The sequence below is a fragment of the Cryptosporidium andersoni genome, assembly GCF_001865355.1.
Source record: "Cryptosporidium andersoni isolate 30847 chromosome Unknown contig_5, whole genome shotgun sequence".
NCBI lineage: Eukaryota > Apicomplexa > Conoidasida > Eucoccidiorida > Cryptosporidiidae > Cryptosporidium > Cryptosporidium andersoni.
Genome location: NW_027122875.1, coordinates 46,897 through 59,314, shown reverse-complemented (window position 1 = coordinate 59,314; position 12,418 = coordinate 46,897). Strand labels below are relative to the sequence as shown.

General features: G+C 21.5%; 7 protein-coding genes across 7 annotated transcripts; 4 read left to right on the top strand and 3 right to left on the bottom strand.

The window, feature by feature from the left end:
• Positions 1–1,022: 1,022 nt before the first annotated feature.
• Positions 1,023–2,003, bottom strand: cand_003860 (uncharacterized protein; the record flags this gene model as incomplete). Its single annotated transcript, XM_067210630.1, has 1 exon — positions 1,023–2,003. One exon carries the CDS (start codon positions 2,001–2,003, stop codon positions 1,023–1,025), a length of 981 nt encoding a protein of 326 aa, XP_067067447.1.
• A 1,058-nt stretch (positions 2,004–3,061) lies between these two features.
• On the top strand, positions 3,062–5,260 carry cand_003850 (uncharacterized protein; the record flags this gene model as incomplete). Its single annotated transcript, XM_067210629.1, has 1 exon — positions 3,062–5,260. The coding sequence occupies one exon, from the start codon at positions 3,062–3,064 to the stop codon at positions 5,258–5,260; it is 2,199 nt and encodes a 732-aa protein (XP_067067446.1).
• A 104-nt stretch (positions 5,261–5,364) lies between these two features.
• cand_003840 (40s ribosomal protein S28) lies at positions 5,365–5,780 on the bottom strand (the record flags this gene model as incomplete). Its single annotated transcript, XM_067210628.1, has 4 exons — positions 5,365–5,571; positions 5,604–5,620; positions 5,664–5,691; positions 5,757–5,780. 4 exons carry the CDS (start codon positions 5,778–5,780, stop codon positions 5,365–5,367), a joined length of 276 nt encoding a protein of 91 aa, XP_067067445.1.
• A 160-nt stretch (positions 5,781–5,940) lies between these two features.
• On the bottom strand, positions 5,941–6,432 carry cand_003830 (uncharacterized protein; the record flags this gene model as incomplete). Its single annotated transcript, XM_067210627.1, has 1 exon — positions 5,941–6,432. One exon carries the CDS (start codon positions 6,430–6,432, stop codon positions 5,941–5,943), a length of 492 nt encoding a protein of 163 aa, XP_067067444.1.
• A 337-nt stretch (positions 6,433–6,769) lies between these two features.
• cand_003820 (uncharacterized protein) lies at positions 6,770–7,378 on the top strand (the record flags this gene model as incomplete). Its single annotated transcript, XM_067210626.1, has 1 exon — positions 6,770–7,378. One exon carries the CDS (start codon positions 6,770–6,772, stop codon positions 7,376–7,378), a length of 609 nt encoding a protein of 202 aa, XP_067067443.1.
• A 273-nt stretch (positions 7,379–7,651) lies between these two features.
• Positions 7,652–11,083, top strand: cand_003810 (uncharacterized protein; the record flags this gene model as incomplete). Its single annotated transcript, XM_067210625.1, has 1 exon — positions 7,652–11,083. The coding sequence occupies one exon, from the start codon at positions 7,652–7,654 to the stop codon at positions 11,081–11,083; it is 3,432 nt and encodes a 1,143-aa protein (XP_067067442.1).
• A 208-nt stretch (positions 11,084–11,291) lies between these two features.
• Positions 11,292–12,349, top strand: cand_003800 (ubiquinone biosynthesis O-methyltransferase family protein; the record flags this gene model as incomplete). Its single annotated transcript, XM_067210624.1, has 3 exons — positions 11,292–11,940; positions 11,996–12,108; positions 12,164–12,349. 3 exons carry the CDS (start codon positions 11,292–11,294, stop codon positions 12,347–12,349), a joined length of 948 nt encoding a protein of 315 aa, XP_067067441.1.
• Between the last annotated feature and the right edge of the window lie 69 nt (positions 12,350–12,418).

Below are 12,418 nucleotides of genomic sequence, written 5' to 3'. Positions count from 1 at the left end.
AAAAAAAAAAAAAAAAGTTGGATTGTAAAATATTTGATATTACTTAATTATCAAATATAATTCCAATATATAAAAAATATAACACAAATATAGATAAATTAGTCATATTTAATATTATTTACTTAATTAATATTTATAATTTTATTCATTAAGCTATTCAATAATATTGTAAAATCAATTATATTTTAACAATTTGGACTTTATATTTAATAATTAATCAAGGGTGAATAAATCATATGAGATTTTTAAATTAAAATATATCTATATTTAAATTCCTCTTTTATTAATGAATATTTAATTGATTACTACTGATTAGTATCTTTTATAAAATTCTCGAAATAAATTAAAGAAAAAAAATATTTACATTATTATCTACCTTGTTGATCTTATTCTATAAGAACTATAATAATAAAGTAATCTTATTTCAAAATAAGATTTCCAAACATCTAAAAATTCCTAACTAGTTATTTAATATCTCATTAATTACAAAGATATAACCATAATCATAACCATCTGAAATGAAATCTATCTAGTACTCATACTAATTATAAAAAGAAAATTAAGTATTCACAACATCAATATATTATAACTGATGATCAAAATAATTATCCCATCATTATAAACATTTATTATTAATAACATTTACTCCAGAATAAATCTTAATTCTTCCTTCCCAATTCCTTATTCCTTATTAATATTAATATTTGCAAAACTTGATAATATTAATCATTACCACATATATTATCAAAAAATATTTTATATAATTCACCAATAAGAAAAAAAATATTGAATTAGTTATAAAAACCATTATACATAAATAGACATCTTCCCTTTATGATTGTCTAAATGTCCTATATAATAAAATTCTCTTAGAAACTTAGTGATATTAATTCTAATAATATTGCCATTACTTTAAAATAATGACATTCAAAGTAGTAATTAATACATAAATACTTTATAAGATACATTCAATCAATTAATATTAATAATCCATTATTTAAATTTGGTAGTTAAGATGTTTGTTATAATTCCTTAAAGAATTTCTTCCTTGTTCTTTCTCTATTAATCTCCATATTCTCTCTTTGTTCAGGAGTCATATCTGCTAAAATACTTTCCAATAAACTTAATGCTTCAACAGAAGCTTCTCTCCTTCTTAATTCTTTCTCTTCAAGTAATAAAATCACCTCTTCGCAAATTAATACTTTACTCAATGTTTCATCTATTTTTGATTGAATATATTCTAATCGTTGTTCCAGCCTACTGATTTTATCTAGGATTCCTTGATGTTTCATATACAACTTATTCATTCCGCCACTTCCCACTTTATTTTCATCTCCATTATTTCCATCTCCACTTTGTACTTCAGTATTTAAACCTGAAGATTCAAGATGTCCTTCAGTTCTAAATAATATCTTATATGTTTCTTTGAGAGTAGATGACTTCTCTTCTTTTCTTTTTTCCCAAATATTTAAATTACCGAACATATACATACAAAATATTCTTACCTCTGATAAGGACTCCATACTAAGTAACTTATTACGAAATACATTATCATCATCATCACCTGGATCATCTTGTGATCCAACAGTACAATCTGAGATAAGACTAAAATTACCACTATCTAAGGAAGTACATTTTTCTTCATCTTCATCTTCATCTTTATCTTCATCTTTATGATCTCCTCTACCACCTTTATCATTTTCTCCATCATTTCTATTATCATCTTCTCCATCATTTCTATTATCATCTTCTCCATCACTTCTTTTATCATATTCTCCATCACTTTCTTCACTATATCTTTCATTATCTTCTCCATTTCTACCAACAGCTTTACTAATACCAGATTTGGAACTTGAACCTTGCAATCCCTCATCTCCATTTTTATTTGGGGTGGCCACCAAAAACGATACATGATATATATTCACATGTAAAACTTCATATTTGAGAGTGGGCAATGCTAAAGCTAATATTGAGAAAATAGATGAGTATACATGAAGTTTCATCCTAAATACTAATTTAATTATATATTACCTTAGAAAGTTGTCTAATTCCTTATTTAAGGTAAGCTTTATAACAATGATCCGAGTCTTAATAGTAGTAATATCACCTCTTCCTTAAAATATTCAACCTGCGCTTTAGAGAGAAAGAGGGGAAAGGGAACGAGGGGGGACTGGAGAGACAAGTTCATATTTTATAGGGTAAATATAGAGTGATTTTATATTATCAAAATTATATTAATTAGAGCTGAATATTCAAGCAATAATAATGAGGGGAGTATATATTTAAGCTAAAATATTTCTTAAGATACAAAGGAGAGAGAAAAAAAAAAAAAGATTATTATTTATAATTCTAATTATATTATTGATATATCTGATATTACATTATAAGAGATCATTATTATTGGAATTTTCCAAGTTATATTTTGAATATAATAATATTAAACTATATTATCCTACAGATAAAATTATTAGGAGATAATATACAGATAAATATTAGAGGAATACTACTTCCGTTTTTTGTATTTACAAATAGAACACTAATTTAGATAATATTTTGTTATAGTTATTATTAATGGACCAAACTATCCCTAATAATGTTATTAATAATAATATATAGAGTGTAGGTTTGTAAGTTCCTTAAGTACCTATTTCTATAAATATAAAGTAGAAATTAAATAAAATTGTCCCGATTAGGTGCGTATTTCACGTGTGACATTTTGCACCCATTATAGTGGGTGCAAAAAATTGTAATATTTAGTATTAATATTATAAAATAAGGGGAGATATCAATTTAATAATTATATTTAAAACAAACTAGAATATTTAGTAATATTGTTAAATATTAGGGTATTTGTCACACATTAGGATATTTGTTATATATTAAGATTATTCTATAATTAGATCTATGTTTTACTTAAAAAATATAATAAGAATATGAAATAAGAATATAAATGATTATATTAAGGAATTTTTAAATTATACTTAATAATATATACAATAGATATAATTTGGATAAGACAAATTTAGATATTTTCTTAGCGGTTCTAATAAAATTTTTATTAATGCGCTATAAAATTACTGTGGTAATAGGAAATAATATACTGAAGATGCATATATTAGAATCTACAGATAATAAAATAAAATATCCTGAAGATATTGAATTAGAAATTGGATCTAATTCAAATTATTTAAATATAACAAGTAAATCTGGAGATCTAGAACTATCTACCAATTCTAATAAGTTAATATGGTCTGAAATAGGTCAAGTAGTTTCTTCAGATAGAAAACCACATTATAGTTTATCATCAATATTACGTAGAACAAATCTTTTTCATGAAGAATTTGATATTGAAACACCTATTGAATATAATGATATATCTAGAAGTTCTAATTCAGAAGAATTTCGTAAATCAAAAACATCTAATATATTGAAGATTACTGATATTATAAAAAATGTACATCGTGAAGAAATTAAGATATATTTAGATGAAATAGCATCTTTAAGATCTCAAATATTACATATGAATTTTTTAGAAGAAGAGAGACAGATAAAAATTGAAAATGACATATATAATAATTGTTTTAAAACAGAACAAGATATTAAAATTGATGAATTTGAAAGGAAATATAATCCTAATTACCTAACTAGGGAATTAGTTACAAATATACATAATATTTCAAGTGTTGAATATAATAAAAGATATCTAGAAGAAATTGTAAATGTAAATATAACAATTAAAGATGATTTGAATGAAATGGAAAAAGGTGAATTATCTATTGAATCATTAAATCCTTTACATATTAATATAAATAAATTAGATATTGATGAGTCAAGAAAATTATTTATTATTAATGATGAATTTCTGAATAAAATTGAAAATTTAACTAAAAGGAATAATTTACTTTTAAATGAAATTGAGAGATTGTCTAAACAAGAAGAAAATTTATTAATTGAAAATGAAAGACTTTCTAAAACAAATAATGAATTTATAAGTAAAATTGAAGTTTTTAATATTAAAAATAAAGAATTATTAAAATTAAATGAGAATTTAACAATTGAGAATAAGGAATATATTAAGAGGATAGATAATATATTAATAGAAAATAATAATTTATTAGATAAAATAAATAAATTTACAGAATATAATAAAAAATTAATGGATGAAGTTAATTATTATTGTAAATACAAAGATGATTTATTAAATAATATTAATGATGAAACAAAATATGAGAAATATAAAAATGAAATTGAAGATTTATCTAAATATAATAGAGAATTATTAGAAAAAGTTGAAATAATATCTAATAATGAAAAGGAATCATCAAAATTATTAGATGTTATTTCTAAGAAATATGAACAATTAAGAAATTGTTATATGGAACAAAATTCAGAAATGCTTAAGATACAAGTTACTTTATGTAATGAACAAAAAAATAAGGTATATATTGAAGATTCTTTAGTAATAGCTAAATCAAATATAACTAATTTAGAATCTCAAATAAATGAATTAAATAATAAATTAAAAATAAGTAAAGAACAATTATATAAACAAATAGAAGATTATGATTCTCGTATAAAATTTCTAAATGATGAATTTAAAAATTTAAAAGATCAACAAGAAATTCTTGAGATTTATATGGGATATATGAATGATTTATATATTAATAAGCAGGATGTTAATTATAATGAAGAATTTGATAAATATCAACAAAATATTCAATATATTTTCCCAAATGTTTATAATTTTGTTATTAATACTTTTAAATATTTAATTTCTTCAACAGAATATTCAAATTTTGGATTTTATAATCCTTCATTAGTAAAAATATTAACATCTTATTTATATATATCTCCTAGTGAATATAATGATAAAGAAAATAGAAATTTAATAAATACATCAGAATTAGTTATGAATAATATGATTGGTAATAAGAAGAAAATTAGAGATATAGAATATACTAGTTGTACAATGACTAGATTTAGGAATGAAATATCAATACTTAGAAATCAGAATCACGCTGTTAAACAAAGGCTTAAACTACGTGAATTAGAAATAGATAAGCTTCGAAGTGAATTAGGAGATCTTAGAAATAAATTGGTTCATAATAAAAGTTCATCTATATCCCTTAATAGGAAGAGAACAGATAAATATGAAGATATTAGATCTTTAAGTAATAATGATATAACTAATACATATTCAAAGGATAAATGGCAACATATTCTCTCAGTTATAAGTAATTTTAATGATTCATATATATAAAGAAAAAAAATCTTTAGAACTTTTTTTTATCTTCTTTACATAAAAAAAATTAATATATTATATTAAAAAGAAATAATAGGAAATAGATAATTTCTTATGTAATCCTAACGTAATCTACGAGCTTCTCGTTCTGTCTCTAATAAAGATAATATGTCACCTTCTCGTACTGGTCCTCTTACATTACGAATAAGTGATCTCCCAGCTAATTCTGCTTCTCCAGACATAAATTGTACACGAACCTGAGTAACACCACCACGAGAACCTGTACGACCCAAGATCTTTTCAACTTTAGCAAGCTTTGGTGTTGAATCCTAAAATAAAAATTCATTAAAATGCAATATACTTCTATATAAAATATATCTCACAATATATTATATATTATATTTAAATCATAATAACTTACCATATTTATTTAGATTACAAGGAATAATCTTAAAAAAAAAAAAAAAAGAATTTATAGCAATTAATAAATTTAGGGCCTAATAAAAATAAAGACGTGACACGTGCTATCACAAGACATCTACTCTTTGTTTTCTTTTTTTATTTTTCTTAATATTCTAGTTAACACCGCTTGCGGTTTTTAATAATATAAGTCAAAAATGTAAATAAGAACATTGCGATTTAAATATTTTCTTTGGGGAAATGGAGAATCTCTTGAATTTAATTATAATAAATTGACATTAATTAAATTCTGGTATAAGTATCCATTCATAAAATTTTATTGGTTCAGTTTGTAAATTTATTATTTCCTTATATAATAAATTATTTATACCTGTTTGAGTTATTGTATTTATTTGTGTTATATTCTCATTTTTATTTATTGATTTTGATATCGAATTTATATTTTCATTATCTAGATTGTTATTATTTAGTTCCTTTATTCTTTCTCTTATAATTTTTAGTTGATTTATATATCGTTGAAGGGATTTAATAGATCTCAATATATTTAATTCTAATTTGGATGCTCTTTTATTAAGTAATTGTATTAGACATATATCTAAATGTGATTCTGTATTATTAATTAAATTATTTGTTTCCATAATATCTTCTTTAATATTTATTGATTTATTTCTACAATCTTTATTACTTGATGAAATTAGATTATTTATCATTAGCATAATTCTTTTAATACTTGAATTTATAGATGATTCTAAAAGATCTGAATAATTCATATTTTGTGAAATTTATATATAAATATATATAACTTTTTAATAAATAAAGTTCTATACTAAAATATTTTTCTTAAGCTAATTATTAATAAATATAGAATTTAAATATATATATATATATAATATATTACCTATAAACTAATTTATAAGGCTTATCACGTGTGCATCATTTTTTTTTTCTAAATAACACACAAATATAACAAGCTACAAATAAAGAGGTTCAGAACATAGAAAATTTGAAGAGAAAAAAAAAGAAACTTTATAATATATTTAGAAATATTAAAGATATAGTAATAAAAATTTTATTATTTTATATATATATTGATTATTAAGAAAATAAATGAAATATAATAAATTACTTTATTTGATTCAATTTAGATCTATATATTTTATAACCTGTAGGTTATGGTTATTATTATTAGTTATCCCCTTTATACATATAATATTTCCACTTTGTGAAGAAGATATACAGAAGTTCAGAAGTTCAAATGCAAGAATATTAATAAATTCTAATGAAATTAATAGTCTGAACTATTCTGTTGCATATTCATTAGTTTCACCTGAAAAATTTTGGTCATATAATATACAACAAATATCTACAGTATCTCCTAGTTCAAAAAGAAATTTATTAATTATTAATTGCCCTTCACTTAATTTAAATCAAGTAATATTTATTTCAATTTCGGATTCTACTGAGAATAATGAATATTACCATTATTCATCTTATTTCTCAAAAATGAGTATAAAACAAGAAAATTGGTCCGGAAAAAATGCATGGATTTTAAGAATATCTTCAGATATGTTAGCATATACTATTAATAATGAACAAATAAATAAATCAATAAGTTTAAGAATAAATAAGATTATACCAAATACTAATGAGAATTGGTATAATACTTATAATGAACATATCAAAGATATGTCTATTATTCCCCTTTGGATATCCTAAAAAGATGTTATTATATATATTTTAATGTTTTTTTTTTATAAGGAAATTTATAAAAATATTGTTTACTAAATTTTAATAATTTATATTTATGTAAGAATATCCCTAAAATTGTTTACAGGATTACACAAATACCCGCCTTATGTGAGTCAATATTGGCTTTTTTTTTTTCTTTTTTTTCTTTTCTTTAATCTAAAATAAGAAGATATTTTCTTTATTATAAAAAATAGAAAAAAATTAGATGGATATAGAATTCTATATAAAATAATATTTATAATGCATGTAACTGATGAAATATTGGAATCATCTACGAATAGTGAGGAAAGGACAAATTATAATGAAAATGCTAAATATAAACAATTAGAACAAAAAATACAACGATTAGAAAAGTTGGTAAAATCAAGGGATGAAGCATTAAATGAAATGTATGAACTTGAAAGACAAAAGAGTGAAGAAATTGAACATTTGAAAATTCGTTTAAAAAATGAAAGTAGTGAAGTTGCAAAATATCAAACTATAGAAGAACAATATAAAACAGAGATAATACGATTACAAAGTGGAATAAATGAATTAGAACATAAGAGTAGTATATTACATAAATTACAAGTAGATTCATCATCACCAAAAAGAGTTGAAGAAGTTTTAACAGAACATGAATCATTATATCAAGAAATTGCTAATCTAAGATTACAGATATCTCAACAGGAAGATACAATTATACTAAAAAATAAAAAATTATCTGAAATAAATGAGGGCATTTTGAATATAAATAATTTATTAGATAATTTATATAATAATAGCAAATTTTTGGGTAAGAATAATGAACTTGATAATGATATTTTTAAATGTTTACCTGAGGAATTTTCTAATATGAATAATAAAAATTTACAAATAAATAAAAATGAAATAAATAAGATTATAAATAGAGTTGAAGATTATTTTAATAAATTAAAGATAATGGATGAATATTTACAAAATAAATTAGAAGGTATAAAGTGTGATTTACTAAAAATTTTAAGATTTACTCTTGCAATAATTATTGATGAAAATACTTTAGATGAGAATATAGAAGAAATAAAGGAGAAAATACTTGAATATTTAAATTTAACAAAATTTTCTAATGATATAATAATTAAAGATAATAATCTAATTAATGAAAATGAAAAAATTGTTTATAATAATTTCTTTAATCAAATTAAAGAAATAAAGAATAAAAATGATAACAATATAAATAATAAAGATAATTGTAATAATAATAATAATGATAATAATAATAAGAGGGATATAGAAAGTAAAGATTTGCAAAATAATGATAATGATATAGCCCATAAAATAATAGAAATAATTGAAAATAAATCAGTATTAATATTGCAACCTTTACCACCAACACCAACTTTAGATGATGAAAGAAATTTCATATTAAAGTGTATAGAGAGTGAATATCAATGCTTATGTAGTTATTTGAATTATATTATAGAAGGAAATAATAATATTAGATTATTTCTTATAAAAGGAATGATGGAAAATATTTTTCAGAAAGTTGATGAAAAATTAGATAAATCTATTTTATATGATAATAATAAAGATTCATTAAATATAAATGAATTGAGAATAAATAAGAATTTGAAATTGATTGAAGATTTAATTATTAAATTATTCTCTTATATATTAAATGATAATGTTGAAGAATTTTTGAATATTTTAAAAAATATGAATAATGGAATTTATGAAATAGAAGAATATAAAGATATAAATATATTTGAAGATAATTCCAGTAATATTAAAAAGAATTTTGTAAATATTTTAGAATTATTAACTAAGGAAACTATTTCTATATTATTAGAATATCCTTTACTTTTTGGTTGGACAGGTATTCATATATTAGTATACAAGAATCAAATAGATATATTACATTGTCTTATTAATATTAATCAAGAAAAAATTTCATATGTTATAAATTGGCGTAGTATGTCAGGATTTACTCCTCTTATGTTAGCAGTAACTAAAGGTGATATTTTATTAATATCATTATTATTAGAAAATGGTGCAGATGTTAATAATATTGATAATCGTAGAAATACTCTTTTACATATTTCAGAAGATAAAGATATTCAACAAATACTTATAGAACATTTTATTGAGATATCTATACAAAATTCATCAGGACAATTACCAAAAATTGTATTTAATAATTTATCTTTAATAAATAAGAATATAGATAATATTTCTAATAATAATATAGATATAAATAAACATATTATTAATACATCAGATAATATAAATTATGATGAAGATATATCTTTACCTGAAACACCATTATTATCATATAGAAAATTTGATAGTACATTAAAAAGTGATGATTTAGATATGATTGGTATAGAATCAAATTGTAATAAAGTTATTTTAACAACTATTTTTAATGGTGGTGAATTAGAATCTACATGTAAAGATGATTTTTGTGTATTTTCTACACAAGAAGAATTGAATGAAGATAATAATACTGAAAAGAGTGGTTGGAATATTTTTGGATTTGTTACTATAAATAATTCAATAAATAATATATATGATTATAAATGTAGTGATCATGCAGCAATGGAACAAAATCCTGAAAAACTTGAAGAATTAGGATTAACAATATATGAAAAAAAAAATAAATTATGGAGTGATATTGTAATAAATTTTACTTCACGTGGTTTAGAATCTTCATGTTTTCCTCCACCACTTGATTGTTCAAGTATTTTTAGACAGATATTAGTATTAACTTCTGAAAGAATAGCACTTTATCAACATACACCATTAAAATTATTACAAGCAGCACCTGTTATTGATGTAGAAGAATTAGCTATACCACAAACTTCAAATGTATTATTATTATTAAAAATTGATGGATGGGATGATATATTATTAGAAATTAGACGAAGAGATGAATTTTTAGAAGAATTTACTACTATATATAGAACAATAACAACTCCATCAGATATACTCCTTTCTCAAGCAACTAATATAAATAATGATAGTGAATTATCTGATAATGAAGAATATAATAATTCATGGTTTAGCTTTATAGTTGGATCTAAAAATAACAAAAAGATTGATGAAAAAACTAAAAATCTTTCACCAGCTCGTGTTAATGCATTAAAAAATCTTATTGCAGTATATGGTGAAAATCCTCCAATTTCAAAAGAAAAAGATAATTTAATTGGTTTATTTAATTCTATAAATCAATATGCCTTAGTACTTGCTTTAATAAATAATAATAGATTTATGCTTTTACCTCATAGATCAACAAGTTTACTTGTTTCTATGCCAACTTATCATTTTGGATTTTTAAATATATGTCTTAATCCATCTAAAGCTTTAGTAAATCCTTTATATAAAGATATTGATGAAGAAATATCATCAAATAATAAAGATCAATTTTGGAAAGAACGTTTTTTTATACTTAGATCAGATGGTTATTTATTATGGACTCAACATCCAAATGATACTGTAGCAAATGCAACAATCCCTATAAGATTAATTAGGCAAATACGTGTTTTTAATTTAATACCTAAGGTTCAAGATGAAATATTACCATGTTTTGCATTAGATTTTACTCATGGTAGTAGTCCTGCCTCATTAATTCTTTATAATGATGATATTAATGGAAGAGATATATGGGTAGAACGTATACATAATGTTCGAACTATTATTTCAAATGATAATTAGGGAATAAATTCATGTCTAAATTATAATTTAGATTTAGAATTGGATTTTTTTTATATTAATAACTAATTTATTTGTAAATATTTATTTTGTATCTTATATTTTGTATTTATTTATTAGAGAATAACAAATATATATTACATGTTTAGCTCAATAAAATCCCGGAATAATGTACTTATATAAATATTTATCCGCTATAAATCTATTAAAAATGTTTATCCAAAAAATATCATATAACTTTAATTATAAAGATATTAATAGTAAGTCATTATATAGTAGATTATATATTTATAATTCCTATAAAAAATATACTACGGGATATATTTTAAAAAATAAAAATGTAAAATATTTACATAGTACAGTTGATGAAAAAGAAATTAATCACTTTAATAAATTTTCTAGTGAATGGTGGAATCCAAATGGTATATATAAAGGTTTACATTGGTTAAATAATTCTAGAATAGAATTTATTAAAGAAGTTGTTACTAATAAATATAATTCTCTAAGAGGTCCACTTTATAATTTGAGGATAATGGATATTGGTTGTGGTGGTGGATTATTATCTGAAAAATTAGCTAAATTAGGTGGTGATATATTAGGTATAGATTTATCATACCCTGCAATTAAAATAGCACTTAAACATGGACAAGATTATTGTAATAACCTAAATATTTCTGAATTACAAAATATCAATAATTTAAAAGAGTATTTGAAAAGTGCAATCATACCAAATAGAATTTCTTATTATGTTGGTGATATAGAAGAAATTTCACTAATTGCCCCTAATTTATTTGATATTGTTATTGCATCTGAGATTATTGAACATGTAAGAGAACCTAAACAATTTGTCAAGTTTATAGGTAAGTTTATTTTATAATAAAATAAATATTGAAAATATTAATATATATATATTAGGTGAAGTACTTAGAAATAATGGAATAGCTATTTTTACAACTATTAATAAAACACTTTTAAGTTATTTTCTTACTATCACAATAATGGAAGATATTTTGCAAATAATTCCAAAGGTAAGTATTAGTGTTTATTTAATTCAAATATATTATAAATATTACCTTTTATTAGAAAACACATACATGGGAAAAATATATAAAACCAAATGAATTAGATAGGTATGCTTTCTATGCTGATATGATAAAAATAAAATCTAGTGGATATATATTTATTCCTGGAATAAATTGTTTTGTTCCATCAAAATATATGGATTTTTGCAATTATTTTTGTGCTTATAAAAAAACAAAAGATCAATAATTAATAGATCTCTAAATATTCTACAATTATTGTATAAATTTAAATAAGAAAAAAAATCTTTCTAAATAT